This window comes from Canis lupus, chromosome 26 (genome assembly GCF_048164855.1).
Source record: "Canis lupus baileyi chromosome 26, mCanLup2.hap1, whole genome shotgun sequence".
NCBI lineage: Eukaryota > Metazoa > Chordata > Mammalia > Carnivora > Canidae > Canis > Canis lupus.
The window spans coordinates 19,391,516-19,407,464 of NC_132863.1; the positions used below are offsets into that span (position 1 = coordinate 19,391,516).

The following is a 15,949-nucleotide window of genomic DNA, read 5'->3' on the forward strand; positions in this document are numbered from 1 at the left end:
TTAGATCAAGTACCCAGGAAGGTCCTCAGGTAGAAGGTGATGTATGAGAAAGGCCTGAGATAGTAAAGGAGTGAGCTATGCAGATCCTGGGAAAGAGCATTCCAGGCAGAGGAAGCAGCAGGTGCAAAAGTCTCAATTTAGGAGGAGACTTGGTATGTTCAAGGATTAGCAGAGGAGGGGAGTAGGCACTCAAGGTGCCAGAAGCAGTAGGTGACAAGGGCCCAAGCATACAGGGCACTGTAAATCACAGTAGGACTCTGGCTTTCCAGGTGGGTCAAGGTGAGCCGGGTTGGGTGGGGGTGGGGGGTTGCTTAGGCAGGCTTGACAAAAGTAGAGATAGGATTGGTCTTGAGGTGAACAGGGTCACTCTGGCTGTTGTGTTGGACTGATACAGAGAAAGAGGGACTAGAGCAGAAGCAGGAGGCCAGTTAGAGAGAGATAACTGCAACAGTCCTGGCAAGAGATGGTGGTATTTGGGCCACTGGCCACAGGGATGGAGATGAGTGATAAGAAGAGGTAGAGCCTAGAGATTTTGCAGATGGCATTTCCACATGCCAGCCCCACACTCAGCATTCCCAGAGTTCCAGCTAGACCTGCCTGCCTTGTTAGAAGCCCCTAACAACTCAGGAAAGGTTTTCTTTTTCCTGCTCTTCTTCTGTCTCCCCCCATATTTAAGCATTTCCTAAAGTTCTATTCTCAGGTTCTCTCTCTTTCTGTGTTGCCATCCATAGGAATGTCCACATCTCAAATCCACATTTCCAACCCCAGCACTATCTCCATACACAAAATCTGTAGTTGTCCATATACAAATTTTCTCCTAGCTTTACTACTGAAACTCATACACACCAGTGGTGGGGGAAAGATCTTTTTAATCAGGGACAGACACTCCTGACTTAAAATGACATCCTATCAAACTCTCTATAAGGCCTCTCCCCTTAAAACCAAGAAAGATCTAAAAAAAAAAAAAAAAAAAAAAAAAAAAAAAAAAAAAAAAAAAAAAAAACAAGAAAGACCTAAAAAGCGGATAGAAATTCAAAACAGGTCTGAAAAGTAAGGATATCAGCCAACCATTTGGAAACAGTGGGGACTCCAGAGCTGAGGAAGTTCAGCTCAGAAAGAGGCTCAGAGGTCCTTGCCATAGCTTTGTCCTCTGCAACTGAGGCACCACTGACCAGGAATTGGTAAGAAAAGGCTCTACCCTCTTCACTGCATACCTCCCAGCTTCCCACCTGTAACCCGAAGAAGGGTCTGCCCAACTATCTAACCTCCAGTCACTGCTCCACTGTCCAAGGACTGCTTTGGGAGCAGCTGAGGACATAGTAATGATGCCCCATCCTCCTGACTCCCTGCAGGAACTTTCTGCCTTCAGCACAGATTTCCTGCTCAATGGATTATTCAGGCTTATGGATCTGGGATCAGAAGAGACCTGAGAGCAGAATAGGACGGGATAGTTTCTCAGATGTTCCATTTGATGGAAGAAGAGTAGCCAGCAACTCTGAAATTTTTAGAACACAGTTCTTCCTCATTAGCTGAGAACTAGTTGAGGGCAGTTGGGGGTAGAAGAGCTTTCCTCAGTCTGTTAGAATAGAACTAAAAGAATGTCCACTGGCTTCTGTCTCCTCCAGCAATTTTAGCCAGAGTCAAGCCATATAATGCATCCTCCAAGGGAACTGAATCCCCTTGGTCCATTCCTACCAGGCCCCTTTGTGAGAATGAGCCACCTTGGACCCTGGGTGGCTTCCCCATCTATGGGCCTATTGCTCGTTCTAACACCAGTGCCTAGAAATATCCCTCTTGGGCTGAGCGACTTCCCCAAAGAGAGGTGTATCAGTCAGCTATTGCCATAATGTTGCAAAACCAGCCACCCCTAAATTCACAGGTTACAGGAGCAAGCATTTGTTCTCTTTGCTTATGTGCCTGTCTGTAGGTCCTAGATTTGGTTACAGGTTTGGAACTATTCCCCTTTCCTCCACATTCTCCTGAAAACATCAGCTATTGGGGGCATGTTCTTCTCATGACAAATGGCAAGTACATGAGAAGTGAAACCCAACTGTGTGAGCATATTTAAAACATCTGCTCATATCACATCATGTCTGTTCACATTCCATTGAGCAAAACAAGTCAGATGGCCAAGCCTAAAGTGACTGGGGCAAGAAAATAAACTGCTCCCAGAGGGAAAGGAAAGTGATTGAATATTTGCTGAATAATCTTCCAATGTATCACAAGTAGCTGGGTTAAGACATCAATATGTGAATCTGAGAGAAACACAATTCAATCTCTTTAGTGGGAGGAGATACAAGGTCATGTGGCAAAGCAAGGGGTCATAGGGAGAAGCGAAGAACCAAGGTCACTTTTGTCATCATTTACAAGTGGCAGCACCAATCTAGTCCTTACCCTAAGCTAGAACAAACACTGGTCCAGACTGGAACACCCACTCCTCCGGCCTTGAACAAGGACCCCATCATCCCAAGCTCTAGGTTTCCTTGTCTGTCAAGGAAAAGACAGCTCACATTTTTCTGTGAGAAGCAAATGATACCCTATTGCACATGTGCTTTGAAGAGCAGAGAGAGTTATAAAGAGAAACTGGTTTTCTAAGCTAAGTAGGGTATCATTCAGGCATCAAGGCAAGAGGCAGATATTTCCAAGCATGAACGAACTCTTCTTTTAAAACAGTACCCTTTGAAAAAAATAAAAAAATAAAACAGTATGCTTTGAAAAAGCCCAGTCACCATAAACACAATGAAAAAGAATATACCTGAAACAAAAGGAGGGTATGACTAATTTCACACAGAATACTGTGGACCATTTTGAAGCAGTAAATGTTTAAACCATCACGGAAATGCCAATTTCCTAAGAAAATATAAATTGCCAAAATTGCATCTCCCCCCCAGAAGTAGGAAATGTTAACAAAGTTAACCATAAAAGAAATTAAAACATCAAAGTTCTACTTCCAAAATAACCAAGTCCAACCAGTTTTGTAAGCAAGTTCTTTAAGTCTCCAGGAAACAGATAATTAACATTCTATACATACTTTCCCAATATACACAGTAAAAAGATGTAAATCCACCCAAATTATCTTAAAAGCCTAAGAGGGGAAGAAAAAAAGCCCTGGAAAGCCCAAGACAAAAAATCTTAGGTCACTCATGAACATAGATACAAAAGCCTAAATAAATATTTGCACATTAAATCCAGCAACATATTAAAATAATAATATGCCATGACTTGTATGATAGATTGTATTATAATTATGAAAACATTTGTTGCCCCAACTCGCTGGGTACTTTTCTGCAGGAGGATTATACATCTATTCACTGACATCAAGCTCAGCCACTGACTGGCTTTGACCAATGAAATGTGAATAGAAGTAACATATGCCACTCCTGAGTAGAAATGTTAAGATGTTCCAGTATCTCTCTTTTCCATCTACCATGAGATGCTCCATCAACGTGGGTCCTAGAATTAAGAAGACATGAAATTAATCCTTTGTGCTCATATGGCATGAGCAGTAAATAAATTTCTATTGTAATTCCCTAAAATTTAGGGATTGTTTGTTACCAGAGCAGAATTTAGCTTAAGCTGACGAATACAACAAAGACTGTCCCCAAAACACAAAGAAAATATTAGAAATATTAATGTAATTAACACATTAACAGATAAAAGGAGAAAAGCCCTATGATAATCTCAATAGATACAGAAAAGGCATTTGATAAAATTCAATATTCATTCATAATAAAACAGTTATGAACTTAATGTATAAGGGAATTTCTTTAACCTGATAAACGGTACCCACCAGAAACCAAAAGCAAACAGCATACTTATTAGGAACTTCAGAAGCATTCCCATCCATGAAAGTCAGAAACAAGGCTATGATCCTCCTATCACTCCTTTACTCAACACTGTACCAGTAGCTATACTAATGCAATAAGAAAAGAGAAAAAGACACAACAGGTACATTGTTGACAGTAAAGAAACAGGACTATCAACCTTTGCAAATAAAATGATCTTCTAGCCAGAAAACCCAAGAAAAGTAACGGATAAATAATTAAAACTAATAAAAGAGTTTATAATTTAGTCAAGGATTAACCAATATTCAAAAACAAATAGCTCTTCTATTCCCCAGCAATAATTATTTGATAACATTTCAAATGAGTGGGGAAAGGGTGGATCATACAACAGGTAATATTGGGATAACCAGCCGACAATGAGAAATAAGCATAAATCCAGATCCCTGCCGACAATGAGAAATAAGCATAAATACAGATCCCTACCTCATACCACAAGTCCACTGAAGATCTAAATATATAAAAGTTTAAGGATTATTTTAAAAAAAACATAGAATATTAGCTTTATGGGTTGGGGTAGAAATAGATATTCTTAAATAGGTTATAAAAAGCACAAAATTGATGGGGCATCTGGGTGGCTCAGTTGGTTAAGCATCTAACTCTTGGTTTCAGCTCATGGTCATGGGATCGAGCCCTGCATAAGGTTCTGTGCTGAGCATGAAGCCTGTTCCTCTGCCCTACTGCCTCCCCACTTGTACTCTGTCTCTCTAAAAACAAGACAAAACAGAGTATCAATATTTGTTCATTTTTTAACATAAAGCTTCTACATGTGAAAAGACCTCATAAACAATGCAGCTGTCTGAAGGAAATATTTGCAATTCATATCATGGACAAAAAGACTATTATCCTTAATATAATTTTTTAAACTCATACAAATCACTAAGAAAAAACAATACCACAAATGTGGGCTAAGGTTTAGGACAGACAACCCACAGGGGAAAAAAGACCTGAAATGTCTAATAATCATAGGAAAAAATATCACTAGTTGGGAAATGCAATTAAAACAAAAATGGGACACCTGGTTTTACATACCTGGTGACAAAAAATTTTTTTTCACTACACAGAACGATGGCAAAATTGCATAGATACAAGTATTCTCATATCCTATTTGTGGGAGTGTAAATTTGGTAGATCTCCTTTCAGGATAATTTGGCAGTATCTTCCAAAACTGAAAATACTATGCCCCATGATCCAGGGACCTTTACACATGTGCACACAGAGGCATTGTCTATGTTCATCATAGCATTGTTTATAATAATGAACAATTAGGGGGCAGCCCTGGTGGCACCGCGGTTTAGCGCCGCCTGCAGCCCAGGGCGTGATCCTGGAGACGCGGGATCGAGTCCCACGCCGGGCTCCCTGCATGGAGCCTGCTTCTCCCTCTGCCGGTGTCTCTGCCTCTTTCTGTGTGTGTGTCTCTATGAATAAATAAATAAAATCTTTTAAAAAAATAATGAACAATTAGAATCAACAAAATGTCCATCCTTGGCAAAGTAGATACTTAAATGAAGTGTGGTCATACAATGAACTGCTATCTATCAGTTAAAAGGAATACACGAGACATATAATTTACACAGAGAGTTCTTTTGTTGTATGAACAAAAAGCAAATTAAAAGAGAATGTGTATAGGGCAATTGCAATTCCATTTACTTAAAAATATATATACATACAAAATACTATATAATTTACATTCACATATTGTGGATATAGAAATATATTTTGTTTTTTTTTAAGATTTTTATTTATTTATTCATGATAGACATAGAGAGAGAGAGAGAGGCAGAGACACAGGCAGAGGGAGAAGCAGGCTCCATGCTGGGAGCCCGACGCGGGACCCGATCCCAGGACTCCAGGATCGCGTCCTGGGCCAAAGGCAGGCGCTAAACCACTGAGCCTCCCAGGGAGCCCCTGTAGGAATATATTTTGATAGGACAAACACCAAATTCTTCTTCTTCTTCCTTTTTTTTTTTTTTTTTTTTTACAAACACCAAATTCTTAAGGGGTGGTCAGAATTAAGAAAACAATCACAGGAAACTCTAGTTTTATCTGTAAAGTTCCTTTACTTTTAGGAGAATATTTTTAAATTAATTTTTTAAAACCTGAGGATCTTACACCAATTATATTGTTACTTTCATCCACTTAATAAACTTTTTTTGCATCCTTATTAAATACTTGGATGCTATGGGGATACAAAGATGCAATCTCTGTGAAGACACATGGTCACATTATTAGCAAACAAGACAAGTGTAATGATGGCAGTAAAGAAGCAAACCAAAGTGCTTTGGGAATTCAGAAGACAGAAATTTACTAGAAAGGGCAGGGAGTCATAGATAAGACAGTAAAATCACCAGAAAGCTTCATTAAAGGGAATTACCCAGATGCTGGGTCTGAAAGCTTTGACAACTTGAGAGACAATCTTGAGAGGAACAAGAGAGAAACACAATTCTGAAGACAGCAGATTGCACAGAGGCCAGAAGAAAAGCACAGCATTTAAATGCTGAAATAAAAGAGCTGCCAATCAGAATTCAACATCCAGGGATGCCTGAGTGGCTCCGTGGTTGAGCATCTGTCTTCGGCTCAGAGCGTGATCCCAGGTCCGGGGATCTGGTACCACATCAGGCTCCCTGCAGAGAGTCTGCTTCTCCCTCTGCCTATGTGTCTGACTCTGTGTCTCTCTCATGAATGAATAAATAAAATCTTTAAAAAAAAAAAAAAAGAATTTTACATCTAATAAAAATACCCTTCAGGAGTGAAGGGGATGAGAGGAGCCTAAAATGATCCATGTGGTGATAAAGATATCAGTAAGAATACACACTTAATATAGATACAGATAGTTACATATAAAAATATTCATAGATATTTACATACACACGATTAGTAGACACATAGCTCTGTCTGCTGAGAGAGCCTAGAAGGGACATCTCCACAGCAACACGCACACCTAATGCCCAAATCTTGGTTTCTAACACCAAAGAGCTAGGGTTCCATAAAGAAGTGGCTGTTTCTATGACTGGAGCAGGATACATATGAGATGAGCCTGCAATATCTTGTAGTGCCAGAAAGTAAAAAAGTGTTCAAAAAAGAAACACACTGGGACACCTGGGTGGCTCAGTGGTTGAGCATCTGCCTTTGGCTCAGGCTGTGATCTCAGGGTCCTGGGATCGAGACCCACATCAGGCTCCCTCCAGGGAGCCTGGTTCTCCCTGAGCCTATATCTCTGACTCTCTCTCTGTCTCTCATGAATAAATTAATTTTTTTTTTAAATCTTGAGTTAAAAAAAAAGAAACATACACATGCGCGCATGCACACGCACACACACACACACAAACATTGATGAGGGTATGTCAAAGGGACATAGGAGCCAACTAAAAGAGCCAATGGTCAAAGCTGGGACAATTTAATAACAAAATTAAGTAGTATCGGATAATCAAAAGTGTAAAATCAATACCCATGAGTCCGTTTTGATACATATAAATAATTGAATAAATTAATAAAGGGCTAAGGGAGAGAGGAAAGAATTCTCCTGTGCAGAAGAATTCCAAATAGATTAAAGATGATACTCTAAAGAAAAGGAGCACAACTCCTTACTTGTAGCTGCCCATAAGGACTTCCTTCCAAAGAGGAGAGCATGGAAGGGGGGGAAAGAATCACTTTACAGTGCAGAAACCTGACAAACACAACCTCTGTCAAGGGAGCAAGGTCAACACCAACAGTTATAAGTCATGTTGATAATGTATACCACTGATACAATGAGATGGAATGGTACATGATTCCTGTGGTTTTCCTCCCTGAAACCTATGACCTCAGTCTAGTGATGTAGAAAAACATCACACAAATTCTAGTAGAGGAGCATCCTAAAATATACCTGACTGCACTCCTCAATACTGATAAGATCGTCAAAAATGAGTCTGCGAAAATATCACAACCGAGAGGAGCCTAGGGAAATATGACAACTAAATGTAATGTCACATCCTGGGTGGAATTCTGGAACAGAAAAAGGACATTAGGTAAAAACTAAAGAAATTTGAATAAACTAAAAGAAATTTGAATAAACTAAAGACTCTTGTTAATAATAATGCACCATCATTAGTTCATTGTTGTTCATAACAAACATGATATTAATGTAAGATGCTTATAACAGGGAAAATAGTTGGAGGCAGGGGACTCTATATATTTATTTTTTCTTAAGTCTAAAACTGTTCGGGATCCCTGGGTGGCTCAGCGGTTTAGCGCCGCCTTCAACTCAGGGCATGATCCTGGAGACCCGGGATCTAGTCCCACATCGGGCTCCCGCATGGAGCCTGCTTCTCCGTCTGCCTGTGTCTCTGCCTCTCTCTCTCTCTCTCTCTTTCTCTGTGTCTATCATAAATAAATAAATAAAATCTTTTTTTAAAAAGTCTAAAACAGTCTATTGATGTCACCATAAAAACCTGATAGAACTGAAAGGATAAATAAATACATAATTATAGTTAGATACTTCAACACTATTCTCTCAACAACAGCTAGAACTAGCAAAGATAAAGAAGAAACCAACGTCTAGAACTAGCAAAGATATAGAAGAAACCAGTATCACCACCAACCAACATAATCTAATCAACATCTATAGAACACTCCACCCAACAATAGCAGAATACATATCATTTGCAAATCCCCATAGATTATGTGCCAGGATAGACCATATCCCAGACCATAAAACAAACTCAACAAATTTAAAAGAATTTAAATCCTAAATCCAACTTTTGCTTGAGAAACAAAAGAGTTCAAACTTCTTATCTATTTATTTACTTAGTGAATGTATTTATTAAAGTACAATTAAATCTTTTTTTGAGGCTGGCATACAAAAGGAAGACACTGAAAGCCTGATAGAGAAAGGGAGGGAGGAAAGAAAGAGAAAATCTTATCTTGGACCTAACAAGGTTTCTTTTTACTGTTAAGAATCAAAAATCAGTGATACTCTAGAATAAGTTACAATCTTATTTTATTCACTTATTCAAGTAAATTAAAGATACTTTCTATGATTTGTTGGGGGTGTTGTTGTTGTTGAATTCAGAAAAAACCCCGGAGAGAAACCAGTACACACACGTTCTCCCTGCAGCAAGAGGGCTGTAGTCCCATATGGCCAGCAGATGGCGCCCGAGGATTGTTTTGGACCACGAGTTGGTTGCTTCCGGACAGCCCGGAGTCCAAAGCCCATCCTCCCCACCTCCCCTAACCTTGGTGAGCGCGGAGCCTGTGTCTCTCTCTGCAACCTAAGGATCCTCAACAATAACCACTAGGGTAAGGATAGTGAGAATGCAGAGAGAGCAAGTGTAGAAAATGCCAGCGAGAAGCTTGGCTGAAAGGAAGGCAAGAGACGGTGGCAGAAAGAGGAGGGGGGTGACAGGAAAGACAAGGGCATCTTGAAATGTGGATGGGAAGGATGGAGTAGAGAGAAGAGGGAGAGGAAAGAATGAGGCAAGGCCCCTGACTTTGGGACATGGGATGCACAAGGGAGAGTCACATACTTCCTCTGTGTCAGGGGGATTGGGGGCGGTCACTATCAGGATGGGTGTGAAGACTAACTCTTTGTAGATTTGGCAAGGAAGTTGCCTCCAGTGGCTTATGTTGAGACTATGAAGCAGGAGACATTGTTGTCTGTTGACAGTGAGGACACAGGGGGTCCATAGTAGTATGAAGGGAGAGAGCTGACAGGGGAAACCTGGGCGGGGGCAGGGGGCAGTTGTCTCAAAATTGCTCAAATACCGAGCTTGCTGAAACAAAATATGCCTGACATTTTGCATCCCCTAATAGAGAGCCAGGTTTTGAAAATCAGTGCCTGCAAAATCAGTGTTCAGCAACCACTACCAGAACCATGAGAGGCGAGACCAACTTTTGTATCTACAACTCCAATTAAATAGTATGAAGCAGGGCTGTGATCAACCCTTAGCTTCTTACGTTAGATGCCCACCATGAGCTTAGATGCCCTGGATGCCACCTTATTAGGACCACAACCCCTCCCATCTGTTGAGATTTGATTACCCTACACAAATCAGGAGTAGCCTCAACAAACAGCACAGCCAGTCATTACGAGAAAACACAGCCTCTTGTAACTCTACCATTATGTTTGGCAAACCATTACTTAAGCAGGCAGTTCTCTAGACCTGAACCAGCAACCCACCTCGCTCTGCACCTTGAGGTTACTCTTGGGCTCATCTCAACAGGCCCAAGTAAATGCAGGGTGACTCAAAGCAGAAATGCTTCTCTCCTACATTTGCCTGTGGGCAGCACAGACATTCCAAGCAGCTCCCACGAAATAGGAGCTAACTGTTAACCTGTCCCATAGCAGCAAAGGTGGGAAGACATAGTACCTGCCAAGTACCCCAGGCCCTTTGAAGAACATTTCTGAGGCTTCCACAAGACCACAACTGAATTCCTTCCTCATGGATTCACTGATGCCCATAGCACAAGACATCACGCAACCATCCTACTAGAATCTTGTGCCAGAAAAGATATTTCCTTTCAAGTGACTTTTTCTTTCTTTCTTTCTTTCTTTCTTTTTTTTTTTTTCAAGTGACTTTCTATAGGTGACTTTTTCTATAGGCTCAGTGGTTGAGCATCTGCCTTTGCTCAGATCGTGATCCTGGAGTCCTGGGATGGAGTCCCTGCACTGGGCTCCCTGCAGGGAATTGTATAACAGGTGTTGATGTGGGTGTTGGCCTGTGCATGCCACATTTGCCATCCATGATAGAGTCCTATGAGTGTCCACCAATGCCAAGGCTGCTTCAGAGACTTAGTCACAGCAAGGAACTCATCCTATGTTCCCAGTACATCTAGTCTGTCTCGCTTCAGAATGGCCCTTGCTTTTATCTGCTTCAAATCTGGTTTCAGAGGTGCAAACATAAATGCTCCCCACATTATGTGATTGTTGTGGAGGCAGCAACTGGAAGGCTGTGGCAAACTCCATGGCCATGTTTCCCGCACCTGTCCCCACCTTCCTCCCAGGGTAGCTCCCTCCCCCGCGGATGGCATCCTCTCCAAGCTGCGTAGCTTTTTTTTTTTTTTTTAATCTTTTTTTTTTAATTTTTATTTATTTATGATAGTCACACACACACAGAGAGAGAGAGAGAAAGAGAGAGAGAGAGAGAGGCAGACACAGGCAGAGGGAGAAGCAGGCTCCATGCACCGGGAGCCCGACGTGGGACTCGATCCCGGGTCTCCAGGATTGCGCCCTGGGCCAAAGGCAGGAGCTAAACCGCTGCGCCACCCAGGGATCCCAGCTGCGTAGCTTTAAACAGTCCCACACAGTTCTAGGAACCTCCATCTCCTCTGCAGTGAAATAATCCCCACCTCCCTCACATGGCTGCAGATGCCCAGATGAGGGGACGCAGGCAAGGGGTCTGATAAATGGTGACATGCTAGTAAACAGTAAATGTAAGGCCAGTGCTTATCACCAGGCAGCCAGAGGGACAGAAGTAGGTCCTTCCTCCCTTTATCTGTCTCAGGATGTGTCATCTCTGCTGCAAGGAGGAAATTCACTGGGTCAACACAACTGTGTATTTTGGGATGGGAGGGTGGGGGGAAGGGTGTCTTCAGACTCTTTAAACTTCTTAAATTGAGTTATAACATACACACAGAAAAGTGCATAAATCTTCAGTATATAACCCAACGCATTTTTAAGAATGTATATACCCAGGACACCTGGGTGGCTCAGTGGTTGAGCATCTGCCTTTGCTCAGATCGTGATCCTGGGGTCCTGGGATGGAGTCCCTGCACTGCGCTCCCTGCAGGGAGCCTGCTTCTCCTTCCGCCTGTCTCTGCTTCTCTGTGTGTGTCTCTCATGAATAAAAAAATACAATTTTTTTTTAAAAAAAGAATGTATATACCCATTCAACCACCATCCAGGTCAAGATACAGAACATTTCTGTAACCCAGGAAGCACCCCCATACTTCCTCCCAGGCACTACCCATCCCCCCATATCTAATACTATGCTTGGGTTTGTAGGTTCTTGAATCTCATATTAAGAAATCATACTGTATGTAGCCTTGGTCTGGCTTCTTTCATGCAACCTAATGCTTTTGAGATTAATTGACATTGCAAATACCAACTTGTTCTTTTCTATTGGTACAGAGTATTCCATTGTATGGATGTACTACACTTTGCTCTACTATTGATGGACATCTGAGCTGTTTCCAGTTTTTGGCTATTATGGACTATGTTGCTATGAACATTCTGGTACATATGTTTGGTGGGCATATGCATTCGTTTCCCTTGGGTGTATAGCCAGGAGTGGAAATGAAATGCTGGCGGATGCATGCCAGCTATATAGTAGAATCTGCCACACGGTTCCCCAGTGTGGCATATGCATTTCCACTCTCTCCAGCAATGGCCTCTAATTATTTTTTTCGGCACCAGCCTCTTGTTTTCAGTGCAATAAATAGAAAGAGCCTGCAACGTGGACTCAGATCTCAGTGACCTTAGGTGCCATTACTTGACTCTTACAGGATTTGTCTCCCGGTGGGAATAAATTGCCTTCCCCAGCCTGAGTTGGCATCCATATCAAATTAAGAGACCCATGCACCCTGTATTAATGACTGACACCCTGCCTGGTAGGTGGCTGGCTCTAAGTGAATATTCCCTCCCTCCCTTTTTCCCCACACCTGAAGCTCCTTCAACATGCAATCACAGAATAGACATTTATAGCCCTTTCACCCTCATGAACTTCTTTAGAATTCCTCTGCCAGTGATCCTGAGAATCTACTTACTATTTTCTTCCCCCATACTTATGTGACAGGCCACTTCTACCCACCCCTACCCCTTTAGTGGGGAAAACCCAGGACAGAGAGCTTCCTTTGCAAAGTAACTGTGGGCCAGGAAGGAGACACACCCCTTGGCCAAAGAAAGTCCAAACTTACAGTGTCTCTTTAAGCACCATTATGAAAGACCTACAAGATTCATTATGTTAGGGCACCTGGGTGGCTCAGTGGCTGAGTGTCTGCCTTTGGCTTGGGTCATGATCCCAGGGTCCTGGGATCGAATCCCACATCAGGATCCCTGGAGGGAACCTGCTTCTCCTTCTGCCTGCATCTCTGCCTCTCACTCTGTGTCTCTCATGAATGAATAAATACAATCTTTAATTAAAAAATTCGTTAAGTAAAACAAGCAAAATGCAGAACGAGATGAATACTCTGTCACCTTTGCATAAAAAGGAGAAGGCCCCACATTTATCTTGACATACTAGAAATAGATACACAAGGCATTAATCGCATGAGTTGTGGGGAGCAGCACAGCTACTGGGGACAGCTGGGGGAGGAGAGGTTCCCACAACCCCTTTCATGACTTTTGAGCTTGCACCACATCCATAGAACCTCTTCTCAAAAAATGTTTATATACTTACAATTTTTTGTTATGTGTCAGGTGATTATGAATCCCTGACAGAAAGTCCAGGTGGATTGACCTTGGCAAAGCAAGGATGCCTATGAGCTATGTGCACGTAGTAGTTGTGCGAGCAGGGGTGTGTGTGGAAGTGGATGCAGGTAGGCCTGTGTGTAGGCGTGTCTACGTGTTGGACAGCTCCAGCATGACCAGAGGTAACACGGAAGAGGATGTAACGTCCTATCAGGAGCAGTGTCCCACACGTCTGAGAAGGGAACCCCACCTAAGTTCACACAGTTAGACTGGGGGCAGGGAGGCACCTGGATTTTCATGACTTCCTCCACCACCAAATCCCTTAATTTTATATAATTCAAATTCTATCATTAGCAACCTGGAGCCAGGAAATGGCTAAATGTTCTTTAAGGTTCTACGCCTGTGTACAAGATGTAGCTGTGTGTAGGTATAAGGGTGCGGGGTGGTGTATCATGTAAGAGTGAGTGTATGGAGGGGTGTGTGTCTGTGGGTGCATGCAAGTATGTGTGTGTGCATATGCAGGTGAGTGTATGTATGTGTGCACATGGAAGTGAGTGTGTGGGAGGTGAGTGTGTGTATGTGTGCTTTCACGCAGCAAAAAAAAGCAGAGAAGAGTATCTTCCCCCCAGTAAGTGATAGGCCCTTGGAATACAGCAGGTGGGTAACACTTAAGGACATCCTCCCAAATGGCCAGACTATCCACCTTCCCAGAAGTCAACAGTAGCCACCCCGAAGGCCAGACCTAGGGCCCCATGGCCAGGTGATACTCACTATTAATACATCTGAATTTAGCATAGAGCCACAACAGATGCCCCCTCCCCTAGAACTCACCTTCACTCCATGTGGCCATGCCACCCAGTAGGGCTCTGAGAAGTCCAGCAAAGTTGGCCAGTGGGCAAACAACAGGCCCATCCTGAAGGAGCTGAGCTGAGCAGTGAGGCGCCCTGATCCCTGAGGGGTTTCGCCAGCAGGAAGGCAAACAACCACAAGCAGATTGAGGTGAGGAGGTACTCCTTCCAGTAAAGGCAGATACCTTACCTTCTGGGGGCACAGCCAGGTCACAGCCCTCCCATCATCCCCTCATTCAAAAAGGATGTGCTAAAAAATACTAGAGACACACATACACACAAAGAGGCTGAGGTAAATGGAAGAGAGAAGCTGAGGAGCAGGAGAAGGGCAAGCCTCTTTTATTATCCCAAAATGCAAAGTATTGAAGGCACTTACAATAACAAGGCAGGAGGGGGGTGGGGGTCAGAGCACAGAGGTAAATCATCGGGTCCCCTCCCTGGTCACCACCCGGCATGGAGAAGAGGAAAAGCTACAGGACCAGATCTGAAGCCAGTCGGGGTGTCTACCTCTACAAAAGGTACAAATCCATTCTACAGAAGATTAGAAAATGAGGAGCACACAGCAGCAAGGGGCAGGGCTGGCAGTCACAAGTTAGTGGCTCTGTAAGGAACACACTCGGCAGTGAAGAGGGCCCTCAGGTCCCCTGCTGGAAGAGGTCCCGGTACATCTCGATGAGACGGGCAGCCTCGCGCTGGCCAGAGAGCAGAGCACCATGGGTGGTGGAGTAGTACTTGCGGTGAGTGGCCTCACCCGAGAACAGCACCTGCATGGGCTGGGCCAGGGGACGGGGAAGTGAGGGTCGAGGAGCAAGAAAGGCTAGGAGGCTACCTGTCTGCCCCCAGGAACCACCCCCCCCCCCATCCATACTACAAGTCAGAGAGCAAGCATCTGAGATGCAGGTATTGCTGCTTCCACAGGATGAGGACTTGCCCATCCCACCTGGCCACCTTCCCCTGTTTCTTCCCCAGACATCCAGGCCTCAGTTCTTTCTGCTCCGAGGCTGTCAGGAGTCCTGGTTCTGCAGTCCTGGAGGCTCACTGTGCCTCTTACTAGTGAACTCAGGGCAAGTGGCTTAACCTCCCTAGACCTTGATTTTGTCATCTGCAAAACAGGTTTACACCACCTACTTCTGAGGGTGGTTGAGAGGGTTAATTGAAATAATGTATCTAAAGTACTTAGAACCTGGAAGAACATAAGCACTCAATAAAGTTAGGCGGTAATTTAACAAACCTTTATGGAGCCCCTATTAGAGTCCAGGGACTGTTCTGGGCACTTGGAAGATAAAAGGTGACCGGGCTGCTGCTTTGAGGAGTTTCCTTGCTGGTGGGGAAGCCAGACACGAAACCCAATTACTAAAAGGTGCCACGTGTGACATGACGGGTGTTTGGGCAAGGTGCTGAGAGCCCAGAAAAGAGGCCCACAGTAAGGGGGACTGCACAAAGTTTCCCAGAGGACAAGACCATCAGGCTGCTTCTCAGAAGATGCTCGGTAAACAAACAAGCAAATGACATTTCAGGAAGAAGGAAAAACGGGGGCAAAAATGCACCAGAGCAAGGGACTGTGAGAATTTTGGTATAGCCAGGGCTCAACCTTAAGAAAGCAAGCTCTCTAGGTGGGATCCAGGTGAAGTACGAGTGCCTGCATCCCAAGCTTGAGTTCAGGCTTTTATCTCACTGTATCTCAAACTGAATGTGCAAAGGCACCAACCGAGGACCCTGGGAGAATGTAGTTTTTAATTCAGCAGGTCTAGGGAGTGCTGTGAGTCTGCATTTTGAAAGCACTCTCACTTGATGCTGGTACTGCTGGTCCACAGACCACTTACTTTGAGTAGGGAAGCTTTAACCCACCAACAAGGAGGCGGCAGAGGCAGTTA

General features: G+C 43.4%; 1 protein-coding gene across 6 annotated transcripts in view; it reads right to left on the reverse strand.

Annotated features, from left to right (window-relative positions):
* Window positions 1-3,220: 3,220 nt before the first annotated feature.
* SMOX (spermine oxidase) overlaps window positions 3,221-15,949 on the reverse strand; it is a 58,126-nt gene continuing 45,397 nt past the window's right edge. For 4 of the 6 annotated variants that reach the window (XM_072800179.1, XM_072800177.1, XM_072800178.1 and 1 more), the window contains exons 7-8: window positions 15,307-15,396; window positions 14,387-14,848 (exon numbers count right to left, since the gene is read on the reverse strand). In XM_072800179.1, the coding sequence (XP_072656280.1) occupies window positions 14,711-14,848; window positions 15,307-15,396 (228 nt within the window). In that variant the 3' untranslated portion in view covers window positions 14,387-14,710. Of the gene's footprint in view, window positions 3,454-14,386; window positions 14,849-15,306; window positions 15,397-15,949 lie in introns of those variants that run through there. The other 2 variants (XM_072800183.1, XM_072800182.1) reach the window with 2 other exon arrangements.